Source organism: Procambarus clarkii, chromosome 2 (assembly GCF_040958095.1).
Source record: "Procambarus clarkii isolate CNS0578487 chromosome 2, FALCON_Pclarkii_2.0, whole genome shotgun sequence".
Classification (NCBI taxonomy): domain Eukaryota; kingdom Metazoa; phylum Arthropoda; class Malacostraca; order Decapoda; family Cambaridae; genus Procambarus; species Procambarus clarkii.
The window spans coordinates 47,056,177-47,070,426 of NC_091151.1; the positions used below are offsets into that span (position 1 = coordinate 47,056,177).

Consider the following 14,250-nt stretch of genomic DNA (forward strand, 5'->3'; position numbering starts at 1 on the left):
TTGTTCAGTCTGTTATCAAGTATTAGATTTCTAAGGTTTGAGTTGAATCCAGACACATCAGTGTTGGGAATTCTATAGACTGCACCCACAGACAGGACAGACTCGGCACCCTTGACTCTGAAGCTGGCGAAGATATACTCCCCATAGCAGTCTCTAGTTCTAATTTCTTTTAAGCATGTTAGTTCTTGGTGGTAGTAAAGAGCAGTGCCACCACCTCTCTGAAGTTGACGACAGTTGTGAATTGCTGAGTAGTTAGGCATGTTAAAGAGTTGAGTAGTATCCTCTTTCAACCATGTTTCAGTAAGTATAATAAAAGAGAATTTGTTGCCAATAGTTTCAATCAAGGCACTAACATCATCGAAGTGTTTACCTAGGGATCTAACGTTCAAATTGATTACAGAGATATTGTGATTATGAGTTAATACATTGTTTACATCATGTGCTTACATCATGTGCTTATCTAGCCATCATGTACTGCTTTACATCATGTGCTGCAGAATGATTACATTCTGGCTTCCTGCCCCCTGACACAATGAATTAGAATTATTATAGGCGTACTATGGCACATAAGGAAGGGTTGGTGCCTAGGTGATAACTAGTAACTTCAAATCTACCACAGGGAAACTATGAACATAAGCAGCATAGGGACTATAAGCTTCCAGTTACATATACGTACTATGTTATAGCGAGAACGGGTTGTTAATATGAGTAAGTTTTTACTAAGATACTGAGGTAGAATGCTTACATAAGTACACGGAGAGTTTACTGCGAAGTTAGGCATTTTATGGATGAGAAAGCATGAGAGAGATAAAATCGTTAAATCCTAAGTATATCATGGTTCTTATACTTGAAATATTGTTATATTAAATGTTTGAAAAATAAAGCTTATATCTGTATTTTCAATCAAATATAACAAACTTTAACGTTTATCAAACCATCTTTGTAAATTACATAATTATTGAAAATTATACAGCCCTGTGTTCCCCATCTGGCTGGACCCTCGACTTCCTATGGCGTTACCGACCATATATTTACTTCTAACTTAGTTATGAAATTAGATTATATCACAGTAACACATCATTTGATCATATTTCCTATCATTCAGTGCATTCAGCACCAACATTATAATGAATAAATGTACCATATATCATCAATACTTACGTAATGATAGCAGACTTTGAGTGGCTTTGGGTAGCTCTGGGTAGTAGTTCCAGGGATATCCTTCCTAGAGGGATCCTTCGAGGGAGCCGTATTCTTTACAACTATGGAGGACCCGGCCGTCACTAATTTCCGCAACTACATTAGGATTAACACCGTCCAGCCCAGTCCTGACTATGGTGAGATGATTCTATTAAGTTTTAGTCTAAGTGGTTTCCCCCCCCCCCCACACCGTATTAGTGACTTTAGGCATTGTATGTACTATCTCTTATCTAGAAATCCAACATTATGTTTGTAACTCATCTCGTGTATTTATTTTTACCTGAATAAACATTTAATTTGATTGTATTTGGGGGGGTAGTTGGATTGTTTAGTCCCCGTGGCGTAGTGGTAAAGCGCTCGGCCCGCCGCTTTGGCCTGGGGTTCGTAGCCGGGCCGGGGAAGATTGACTGGGCACCAGTCCTTAACTGTAGCCTCTGTTCACCCAGCAGTGAATGGGTTCCTGGTTGTTAAACGATTTGGCGGGTCATATTCCCAGAAAAATATTAGGATTAAGGACCTGCCTGAAACGCAATGGGTGCTAATGGCTGTTCAAGAATGTAAAATCTCTTATATAAATAAATAAAATAAATAATTATAATTGACACTGGCAAGTAATTTTATTTTAAAGTTAAGCTTCACATGTCACCATTTTTTTGTATTAACAAGTTTAGGTATACACAGCAATGTGCTGCTACCCTATTCTATAAGAAAGCTTACACAGTGTAGATCCAAAAACTAGCTAGCTAAAAGTTCATCTATTTATGTATTTATTTACTTTTATTTATTTATTTATTTATTTATTTATATTCAAGAAGGTACATTGGGTTTGTGAGAATACATAGCATGGTATTTACAATCTTGTAAAGCCACTACTAGTATGCACAGCGTTTCGGGCAGCATGTCTAATATCCCCATCTCACAGGATGCTTAGTGAGGGGTGCTTGTTAGATGAGCTTGGAGCTGGTTAGTGATCTACACCGTGTGGTGCTTCTTACAGAATAGGGTAGAAGCACATTCCTGTATATTGTATACATAAGCTTGCTTTAAAAAAGAAAAGAAGTCGTGATGAAACTGGTACGAGTGATTATAATCAAATGTTATAATGATTCAGTGCTTAGCTCTTGTGAAAATCGTTAAGCTGTTGGTTAGTCAGAGTTGATTAGTTTTTTGTATTGAGGCTGGTATTTTCTCCCATGATTCAATGTATGATTAACCATCCTGTGACATTGGAATATTAGATGAACGTATAGCTAGTTTTTGATCTGCACTGTGTAATCTTTCATATAGAATAGGGTAGCAGCACATTACTGTGTATGTTCCTAAACTTAGTAATTAAAAAAATAAATCAAATCATAAAAATAAAAACATTAAAATAAGTGATCTCTCATACCAGGAATGTTTGAGGCAGATTTCATCAACATTTTTTACAATACTGAACAATTTGGAGGATGTTGATCCAATTTCTTTTAAAGGTCAGATGTAAGACAAATAAGGACAAACACTTTCAAGTTCCACAAGCCATAATGTAGGACATAAAAAAGGAGATGCTTCTTCACCCATAGGGTTGGAACCCACAGGTGGTACCCTACTTATCACATTTCTCCAGTCAGATTCATTCCCATTTAACACAACCCTTAGTTTTCTTTGTTTTAACCATTGTTTTATCCATTCTAGTATCCTACCATTTATTCCATGGGCCTGTAATTTCCTTGCCAGTCTTTCATGTGGTACCTTATCAAAAGTTTTAGTAAAATCCATGTATACAACATCCACCAGAAGTCCTTTATCTAAGTAGCTAGTTACTGTTTCCAAAAATGTGAGCACATTTTATGCAACATAACAGCTAGTTAAAAATTAAATACTGCACAGTTGTAAAGCTAAATACATTTTAACTGTTTTACATGTTGTATATTCTTAAATTTCTTTTTAAAATAGTATCCTGCACCAAGTTCCTAGAGGAACAAGCAAAGGAACTTGATGCTGATTGTCAGGTGATAGAGTGTGTTCCTGGAAAGCCCATCGTGGTGATGACACTGTTGGGCCAGAATCCCAATCTACCATCGCTACTTCTCAATTCTCATACTGACGTTGTTCCAGTGTTCCCGGTGCGTATTCTGTCCTGGCTAAATGTTCAGATGTTAAGAATCTGTCAAGCTATTAATAATAATAGTTTATAGTTGATATTTTTTTAAATAAATGCAGTTACAGTGTGTATTACAAATCATTAATTTTTAATGGCCTTTTTCACATGTTAAAAATGTTGAGTATGGTATTTTTGTTTTATAGTGAGTGTATCTTCATGCTTGAACATAACCATCCTTTTTAAATACCAGTTGGAGTGGTAATTATTTGTCTGTTGCAAAAACATAGGCTTTATCAGATGCAATGATCATTTTCATAATATTTTTAGCCAAACAAATGTTTTTTTGTGAATTGGAACATAGTGAGAATGTTGTAGACAAAATATACTATAATCACTACATATACTAAATATAATCACAATTTAAATTAAAAATTAGTCAAAGAAATTACAAAGGAAAAGTGGTAACTAGTCACAAAAAGAGGGAATTACTGATAAAACTCAGGAGTACCCCTTTCTGTAACCAGCTTGGTGACAAAGTGAGGCATTGGTTGCAGCAATGGTTTCAATGAAGTATGTGAAGAGTGTATGTAGTGTATGCAAAATTCTTTAGTACAAGGACACCCAATTTGCACACTAATACAACAAGGCAAGTAGAGCTTCAATGCTGTACAAAGTAGTGGCAATAATAATTGGTTTGTGATACAGTACTCTATCATTTTTATTTCATTTTATGGCTGGCTGAATTACTATGAGGTTTAATGTTATGAGCAAACTAAAATACAGTACTGTATGCATAAATGCATGTTTTATGCCTTGGAGTACAAAATAAAAAAGTTGAAAATGTTTGCGCCTGTGCGGATGCCAAATGGAACAAAATTTGAAATGGTGCAGAAGGGAGTTTGTCCTGATTAATCTGTTTGAGCATGAGTATATGGTATTTAACATAACAACACATTTGATAATGTGTTTTGAACACTCAGAACTGTCATTAATTTTAGATGGAATAAAGTAAATCATAAGTCTTCAATCATAAAGGTATTAGAGGGTGTGCATTTACTAATAAAGACCATGAATAATGTTTCTTTAGTTGTATAACAACCCAGCTCGGCATATAAGACACTCTTCCAGTATTTTAAGGTGTCAAATATTTTTTCTTTCAAGCATGAACAAGATAATACTTACTGGTCTTCGATTATATGATAAAAGTTCTGTTGGGGTAATGTGCAATGTGTCATTTTACCTTACAGGACCAGTGGAAGTATGACCCATTCAGTGCTCACAAAGACGAAAATGGGGATATTTATGGCCGTGGCACTCAGGACATGAAATGTGTTGGCATACAGTATTTAGAGGCTCTTAAATACCTTAAGAAAGAGGGGCATCAGTTCCTCAGGACAATACATATTTCCTTTATGCCAGGTAAGGTTATCCATGCACCTACACTTTATTTACTCAGTTACTTTACCACTGATTACACATGCTTGTAGTTTCTTTGCTAATCTTTCATTTGGTTCCTTATTAAAAGCCTTAGAGAACTTCCTTAACACTACAGTGACTGTGTATAATGTATTTTTAGCATAATGGAAATTATGTTAATGTATAATGTATTTTCTTCTGCATGAACATATTTCTGCAATTTTCTTGGGTCGGAGCACAATGATTGATTACAGGTATACTGTACAGTATTCTATAATTTGAAAATGACATTATATTCACCTATATGCACTTGCAGGGCAAGCATCAGCTCATAGACCCTGCACTGCAATTGCCTGGCACCAATTGCAATGGTGTATTTGGTTCTTATAATGCATGCTATTGAATTTATATACGAGATCGGCTTCAACTACCTCCACTTTTTGTTTATTCCACTTACTCACTCATGGTGCATAAAAGTGCCTCCTTACAGCCCTATGGTTCATTTGGGTTAAGTTTCCACCCATGGCAATTTGCCCTTTCTTGCTCATGATAAACATTTAATTTTTGTTAGTTTTGTCACTACAAGTGATGTCTAACCACTGCATAGTGATGTCTAATCTTCCCTCATATCCCAGCTCTACAATTCAGTGATCATTCTATTAAGAATCCCACAAAGTTTTAGGGTTACTCGTAATTATTTTACATTGGGATTCCAATGTATATTTTTAGGAGGAAATAAATACTGAAGTTTGTTTTATCATTAACTGAATGTGTTGGCTGTAAACATTTATTTTTCAGATGAGGAGATTGGTGGTGTGGGTGGTATGAAAAAGTTTGTGGAAAGTGCTGCTTTTAAAAAAATGAATGTTGGCTTTGGTCTTGATGAGGGATATGCCAACCCGACTGAGAACTTCACTGTGTTTTATGGAGAGAGAGGAGTGTGGTGTAAGTTTTTTGTTCTATTTATTATACCCTTATCAGGGACACAACAATTCTATTAGGCTTATCTAAGTCCCCTTAGCCATGGATGATGCTGTAACCTTGAGGTTGCCTGTCCAGTTACTAGACAGATCCAATAATAATTTATAATGGGCTAAAAGGATAACTTTAGCTCCATCATTTAAATTTTAATTTTAATCTCAATCTAAAGAAAATTAACCTTTACTGCAACAAAGCAGCAGCATCACGCAGGTACTGTGTTTCTGCAATTGATCCTAGAGGACCTATGTTTATTCATTTTCTATTCTGTATGGCAATGATTATCTGGAAATTACTTTCCTGTAACATAACTTATTTTTTAATATAACTTCCCTAAAGACGGGTTTGTAAAGTTATCTAAGGAAATACAGTTTGTTTGGGAATTTTACTTTTTAATGAGCACCTTTGCCATAACTTTAATCAGTGTTTTTTTCAATCCAAATGAACACTTTGCCAATTTGAATGATATGCTTCATCCAAGTTCAATTGCAGGGATGAAAATAAAGTGCCCCGGTCAACCTGGCCATGGATCACAGTTCCTGCCTAACACTGCAGGAGCAAAACTGAAGAAGGTCATCGATTCTTTCCTCAATTATCGAGACCAGCAGGAAAATTTGCTGAAGGAGAATCAGGACTTGAGTCTTGGGGATGTCACTTCTGTCAATCTTACAATGCTTGAAGTAATTTCTTCATTACTTTCAAACATGTCTTTCTCCATCATATATTTATATATATTATTCTGAGACTCCCATTCTTGTTGCTAAACTTTCTCAATTCTTGTAGATTCAACAATCCTTGGCATGCAATAACACATTAAATATTTATATAGCTATTCCAAATGAAGCAGAAAATGGGATATTGTGCTCAGTGTGTGCCAATTACTTTGCATCTTTTCAAAATATTTTCTTTTCACCTTGACAATAAGTCCTATTTCTACAACATTTATTTTTTTATGGAAAAGTACGATGAACCTTTAAAAGTAGAAACAAGATAAACTCGGGTAAACCTATTAGGCTTACATCAGTTCTTGGTGTAGACTTTTTTTCCTTTTGGTAAAAGGGAAGAAACTAGCTCCTGCAGGTCAACGTTCTATCCCTGATAGTCCAAGGAGTTTGGCAACATTTCTTCACTTAGTTCTCGTATCCCAGCTCCTATCCTGTCTCTGTATCCCTTCCATGTGCTATATTGTCATATTGGCTTAACACTTTCTCTTCATACCTAATGTTCTCATCAAGGAATTTTTCTAGATATTTTTAAATTGTCTGCAGAGCAACATGTGACTGCCCTGTTGAAAATTAATTGGAACCATCCCTTGGTTAATCCTTACATTTGGATAATTCATAAATTCATATACAGTACTGTAATCAAAAGATTTTTTGTTATAATGCAGAGCTTATTTGTCTAATCAAAAGACCTTAACTAGACCACTTCATATTTTTCTTTATGACCTATTATTTTTGGTCTATCTCTAGATTATCCATCTGGTAGCTGGATAACCCAGAAACCTTATCTGAACCAGACACCAGTCTCTTAATCTGAAGAAACGGATAATTATTCATTCTCTATTTTGGCCTTTAGTTATCTTTTAAATACTTCACCTAGATCTCTTTATATTTTGAATAGAAACCATCAATAAAGACACGCGTGTGTCATTAAGTTATTTTTATTGCAGGGCGGCGTACAGTATAACGTGGTGCCTTCAGAACTCAACGTTGGCTTTGACATCCGCATCGCCCCCACCGAAGACTTTACAAAATTGGAGGAAAAGATCAAAAGCTGGTGCAAAGGTGCAGGAGATGATGTCACATATGAGTTTGTACCCAGTAAAGGCACACCTGAAGACGGCAAGGTAATTGGCTTAATTTGTTTGTTTTTGTCTATGATTAGCAAATGCTCAAAATGCAATGTGTATTAAGGGCTTTATGTAATATACAATTTCCTACTACAGTATTAATTAATTACTATAACATGCTTCCATGTTTATTTTATAAATATAATTATTAAAATAGGGTATTCGTGTATATTGCATGAGTATAAGTACCATGCACAAACTACATCTATTAACTACTTAGCATAAGCTGCATCTGATAGTTATACCATTCTCTGGCTTCCTTCCTTGTCTGGCATTACTAGTGTGCAAACAATTATCTGTCTTTTAGCTATGCCACAATCCATGGTTTTAAGTTAGTTAATTGAATTACTATCTTACTTTTTAGCATTAATATTTCACACTACCATAGCAGGATCCTGTAGTACAGTGATCTGTCTTTTGTGCCCATCCGAGATACCCGAATTTATTCCCCCATGCAGGACAACCAGTTAGGTATGTTTCCTTTCATTTGATGCCTCTATTCACCTAGCAATAAATAAGTACCGGGGAGTTAGACAACTGTTGTGGTTTGCTTCCTGGAGAAAGGTCAGCCTAAGTACAGAATTCCTCTCCTTGACAACGGGAATTATGTCATACCTTTTTATTTCTAGAATATTTTTTGAAGCAGGAAAGTTTGATGTGCTAGGTTTATTCAAGACAGATAAAAGGAATGAGAAGTACGGTAAATGGAATAATGGTTATAATAACTTAGCAGAAGAGAATGAGAAAAGTAGGAAAAGATTATGCTTGTTGATGAATAGTGATATGAGACAATGGATAATGTATAGTTTTGCAGTTTTTGTTTATGAAATTCAACTTTGAAAGAGTAAAGGTAGCTAATGCAATTATATATGCACTGTGTGATGACAGAAGTGAAAATGATAAAAATCTCTTCAGAGTGTGTAAGAAAAGTGCCTTTCTAAACAGACTCACTTGATTGCCCCTCTAAGGTAAGATTCCATGTCATTGAGGGAAGCAAATCATGTAGGCAGATGGGTGATATTTGAGGTCTGGTGCAGTGCCACAGGGAACTTTTAAAATGTACCAGCAGGATCATATTGTTATTAAATAAAGCTACATCCCAAGTGAGCTGTAGAATGCTCAAGTTATGCACTCTCGAAAAGCCTTTACAAGCCTGCTTTGTCAACTCTGGAGCACCTAAGCAATCTTCTGGTTAGTTCGTCTTTTGTTATCTAGCCCTGCTGCTTCCAGTTGGCAGCAAATGCATCACAATAATCTAGTGTATCAAGCCTTCTTACATTATTTCTAACAAAAACTGCATACATGGGAGGATGAGCATGAGTGAGGGACTGGGGGACAACAAGTAAGTTTACTCAGAGATCTTCTTTTCATATACAGTGTATGAGTACAGGACTCATCGTCTATTATCCGAGTTATTCAATTTGGTTGCCCCATAGGTAAGCCTTGGGTCCTAATTGAAAACATCACATTATATACAAGAGAAGAGGACTGTCAGGCACATTAATCAGACACACAAATAGATTGATAAATATACAGTTATTGATGAACAGGTCAGTTGATGGTGGACTAATGTTGCCATGAGGGCAGCCTCAGTGAATAGCTTTATCAAAGTTCTTTGTGCTGAATATACTCGTGTAGATGTGCTTGCAGGGTTGAACATCGACTCCTAGACCTGCCTTCTGGACATTTATTTCAATGCAATGACTGTTTCAATTTTGTCATAATTTTTTTATTTGAAATCATTTCAAGCTAGTTTCTACCATTTCTTTGTGGAATCTATTCCACTTACTGATGACTGACAGTGTTTTTCACATTTCTGACTCTTTTTGCATTTAGTTTTTGTCTAGATACCCATTACCCCTTGTTCTGCCTTAAACATTAATGCTTCTTTATGTTCTTCAGCAATTCCCTATAGAATTTAGTTTGTTGTTGCTGTTATGTCAGCAGGATATATTCATTCTTCCTCTCCTCCAGCATGGTAAGGTCCAGGTTCCTCATTCTTTTCTTTTAACTCAGGCCTTTCAGCTCAGGAATGAGCTTTGTTTCATGTCATTAGATCTCTAATTTTGTTCTATGCTTTTTCAGACGAGGGTTCCATTCGAGGGCTGCACATTTTAGAATGGGTTTCACATATGTTGTATATTGAGCCCTGAAGACTCTTTTGTCCAAATTTCTAAAAGCTACATGGAATTTGATTAATTTGACTCGTACTGCTGATGTTATCTTGATGATAAGTGCTTATTGCATTAGATTTTTGGGATACATTTACCAGGTCTTTTACTTTTTATAATGTAAAAATTGTCTCTAATTCATCCAATACTGCTGTACAGGTCTTCTCAGTCCTGTCTCTGTCTTCATAAATTTGCATTTGGCTGGGTGAATGTTTAGCTGCTGTTGTTTAGACCACTATTGAAGTATCAGGATTCCTTTGCAGGGTATCACTCATCTGATTCTTCTCATTAATTTTACATCTTATGCATTTACTTATATGCAGGAGTTAATTTACTCCATTAGAAATAGAATGGGCCGTAATATAGACCCTTGTGGTACTCTGCTCATTGCCTCTTCCCACTCAGATATCTCCATTCTCACTGTAATCCTTTATTCCCTTGGCAAGAGGTACTCCCCCTTCACTTTGGCACCCTTCCAGATACACTAGACTGCTTCTCGAACTTGAGGAGGATTGTATGTAGGACAGTATAAAATGTTTTCCGACAATTGAGGAATATGCAATATGCTCATCTCTTTCTCTCATTAATTTCTATTTTGTTGTAGAACTTTTAATAAGTTTGTCAAGCAGAATTTTCCATCACTGTATCCAACCTGGTGTTTCGAGATAAAAATTTAGTTGCTAATTTTTAATGTTGTAATATATTACAGTATATGTAACATACTAGTTAGGAAAGTAAATACCTGTAAAATTTATCATTGTCATTAATCATTTGACATTCTGCATATACAATAATGGAAAATAATATATAAGCTGTTGCACAAGTCTCAATCTTTACACCTAGTATTTTGTCACTAGATTTTTCATAAATCAATTTATCTTTCCAGATGCTAATTACCTGCATAGACGATGGTAAAAATCCATGGTGGAATGCTTTCTCCCAAGCATGTAAAGATGAGTACGTAAATCTATATTTCTATACTATATACTATAGTTTTTGCTCCATAATTTACATATGAAACAAGTTCTTCCTGAGCTTTAGGTACAGGCAGCTCCCAGTTCTATGCATTCGTAGACACCAACTGTTGGAACATTCCTAAATTTGTTAAGATTTTGTGGGCAGGATCTTGCCAGTCAGAACAGAGGGACATTCTACAACAGTGCCACAAGGAACATTGAAAATATTTCTGCTGGGTTATACAGGTTCCTGGGAGGCACTGGAGAATATTCACTTTACCCCTGGATTGAAATTACATTAAAAACAAAAACCTTTAAAAGTCCTGCTTGGCACCATAAATGACCCACAAGGAGTAATTTTGCTAACTACCAGTTAGTCCACAAAGCTATTTCCATTCATCAACACAAGATGATAGCACCAACCCCACAACAAGGTTCCCTGACCTGATTTATCCCACATATATTCCAATGCAAAAAATTTTTATGCACAGATAGGGAAAGGATAAACCATGAGAGAGCAGAAACTACCAAGATATTAAGAATAGGGCTTTTCATATTTACTCAAAGATCATTTCCGAGATACCACCTTAACCTTGAGGTTACCTTGAGATGCTTCCAGGGCTTAGCGTCCCCGCGGCCCGGTCGTCGACCAGGCCTCCTGGTTGCTGGACTGATCAACCAGGCTGTTGGACCACACACACTGTTGCTTCCCCAACGTAAATAATAAGATCGGAGGCCCAAGAGAAGACCTATAATAAAAATAAGGGGTAAAACCCATTATGTTACCTACCAATTGAAGCCATAAATGCTAGGACAGTACTCCACTTCAAAATTTATCAGGAAAAATCCTCAGGAATAATGGAAATGGAGGGGTGGGGGAGACATTTGACAAGCCACCAGCTTCCTGCATTTGTCGAATCCACTATATATAAACATGATGGTCTTCAGGTAATGGCCAAACATAAGTAGTGTGTTATGAACATCAAAGTCCGTGTCTGATGTTACAGAGGACCATGAAGAAAGTGGAACAAGGAAAGTGTTTATTCACTGCAGCACACCAGACCTGAACCCCTGAATGATGCACTCTCCAGATATAATTAGAGACACTCAAATACCTATAATTACTCATTATTAGCACTGTGATAAGCTGAATCTTAGCACAAAATTTGAAGTTTTAGAAAAGTGAAACCAGGTTTAACTTTGCCAAAAATCAAGTCACTGTCTGCCAATTAACTTGGGATACAGTCAGAAAGAATTTAGCGCGGTTTTGGTATGGGGGGACTTTTAGGCGTGTGTCAATCTGGTGCCCGGTGATGGTCAGCACAAGTATCTAAGCAGGCCAACTATTATTCAGCAGAGACCTTTCATGGCAGTCACCTGAGGACACAGATTCAAGCTAATGAAACAAAGGTGCCAAAAAAATATTAGAAAGATTTCATTTGCAAGCAGAGTGGTTAGCCAGTTGGAACAAGCAAAGTAAGAAGGTGGTGGAGGTCAAAACCGTCAGTAGTTTCAAATCATTATATGACAAAGGGTACTGGGAAGACGGGGACACCACGAGCGTAGCTCTCATCCTGTAGCTACACTTGGGTAATTACATGTGATGTTAATGGAAGGTCCCAAAATGCTCCCAATTTTTATGAATGAACTTCTCTTGCTTATTCTTGGTTGATATTGAATTTTCTCTAGCTATTCCCTAGCATTTTAATGACTGTGTCCTATGTTCTTATCTTAGGATGTAACTGAATGGGATCACTCAGAAAAGACTAGAAATGTTATTAACAAAATCCTGTTAAAATTTATATAAAAATAAAGCACAGAGTGTAAAGGAGATGTATAAATTCACAGAGATAGAAGATTATTTTGGGATAGGTTTTTGATAACATAAAGGGCATTGAACAGGCCAGATTATGTATCAATGGGGGCTACCTGGAAGCTTTTCTATTGTGGCTACTAAATTTAAGAACAAACCATCAGGTATATATTTACAGAAGTAGTAAATAAAGATTGACAAATTAGCTTGAACTTTCTGAGTAAAGCAAATACCTGTACTGTACTGTATATTTCTTTCAGGGGTGTAAATCTTGTGAAGGAGATATTTCCTGCTGGTACAGACTCCAGGTTCCTAAGGGAGGTAAGAGTTAATGTTCGATGAAGTTCTTGCTGAATGAAACTAGTTACAGTACATGCAATGAATGAGCCCACATTAGATTGGGATAAGATAGTTCAATAACCCCATAGAAAAATGAAGTATCCAATGTAATTACCAGCATGTAATTTTTTTTATCTAAAAATACTTCGAATGACAATTTATTAAGTACAGCAAATGTCTTCACAATACAGTACTCACAATTGATTTGATTACACTTAGAGAAGGCAATATAAAATTGTTCATACTTGAGTGTTTAATTGATGCATTGTATTCTCCTCAGCTTGGTATCCCAGCCCTTGGGTTTTCTCCTATGAACCGAACACCAATCCTTCTCCATGATCACAATGAATTCCTCAACGAGAAAATATTTTTACGTGGTATTGAGATCTACAGGACCATTATACCTGCCCTTGCTAATTTGAAAATTTAATGACATCTTATTTGTGGGAGCATCAATGTTGATGATCTACACCACACTTCCATGGTTGGATGGTTTCACATACTAAAGAAAAGCTCCTATAGCTGGCTGATAAATACTGTACATGCAAGCAGTGATGTAGAAAGAATGTGGTAATGAGGTAATTACTTTAAGGTATACTGTAGGAATTTCCTGTAATTAAAATTATGTGTTGTGTGGGAAGACTGAATGTTATATAGGATTTAATTATGTTTTTAATATAAACAATATTATTTGTTAAAGTAGGGTGACTTTCAGAGTGTTTATTGAATTGTATGACTGAACAGAATCAAGAGGGTTTATACAAAAATACAATTTTTGGTAAATATCAACCAATTTGTGAGCAACTGTGAAATATTTTTGAAAATATGTGTAACTCCAAAAAAAACATTCACTGTTCATCCTTGAGCACCTAGTAGTAATGGGATAGGCGACACTTTCCTAGCATTAACTGATAATGAAAAGCCATTTGACCTATTTTTGACCTTTGGTAAGGAGATGGTGCCCACCCTGTGGTCCCAATCCAGATTCCACCATTTATGTTTCTGTGAAGGGTGCAGTTGGGACTTCAGATTAACTAAAAGGTAAAATCACCACTCAGTTGCCAGTGTGTAATCCTGGACTAGCAGACACTGCCAAGCACTGGGTGCCCATCTGTGCTGGTCACCTTAATACCTCGAGGTTACCTTGAGGGGCATAACTGGGGCATAACTGGCCGACCCCTCACAGTGTTCAAGAGAGAACTGGATAAGCACCTCCAAAGGATACCTGATCAACCAGGCTGTGACTCATACACCAGGCTGCGAGCAGCCGCGTCCAACAGCCTGGTTGATCAGTCCGGCAACCAGGAGGCCTGGTCGACGACTGGGCCGTGGGGACACTAAGCCCCGGAAGCGCCTCAAGGTAACCTCAAGGTAAGGTAAGGTAAGGTGATTTCGGGGCTTAGCGACCCCGCGGCCTGGTCATCGACCAGGCCTCCTTGTTG

The 14,250-nt window shown here is 36.7% G+C and overlaps 1 protein-coding gene across 1 annotated transcript; it reads left to right on the forward strand.

Annotated features, from left to right (window-relative positions):
- Positions 1 to 1,158: 1,158 nt before the first annotated feature.
- Positions 1,159 to 14,048, forward strand: LOC123762308 (aminoacylase-1). The gene is made up of 9 exons (XM_045748746.2): positions 1,159 to 1,337; positions 3,136 to 3,305; positions 4,531 to 4,702; positions 5,498 to 5,644; positions 6,170 to 6,357; positions 7,350 to 7,526; positions 10,587 to 10,657; positions 12,730 to 12,790; positions 13,089 to 14,048. Exons 1-9 carry the CDS (start codon positions 1,265 to 1,267, stop codon positions 13,236 to 13,238), a joined length of 1,209 nt encoding a protein of 402 aa, XP_045604702.1. The 5' UTR covers positions 1,159 to 1,264; the 3' UTR covers positions 13,239 to 14,048.
- Positions 14,049 to 14,250: the final 202 nt, after the last annotated feature.

What these genes read in the sequence shown, in the direction of transcription:
- LOC123762308 (XM_045748746.2), top strand. Translation starts at nt 1,265, where the DNA reads ATGGAGGACCCGGCCGTCACTAATTTCCGCAACTACATTAGGATTAAC. An exon ending in TGGAGAGAGAGGAGTGTGGT is followed by an intron (nt 5,645 to 6,169) that starts GTAAGTTTTTTG and finishes GTTCAATTGCAG; the next exon opens with GGATGAAAATAAAGTGCCCC. An exon ending in TCAATCTTACAATGCTTGAA is followed by an intron (nt 6,358 to 7,349) that starts GTAATTTCTTCA and finishes TTTTTATTGCAG; the next exon opens with GGCGGCGTACAGTATAACGT.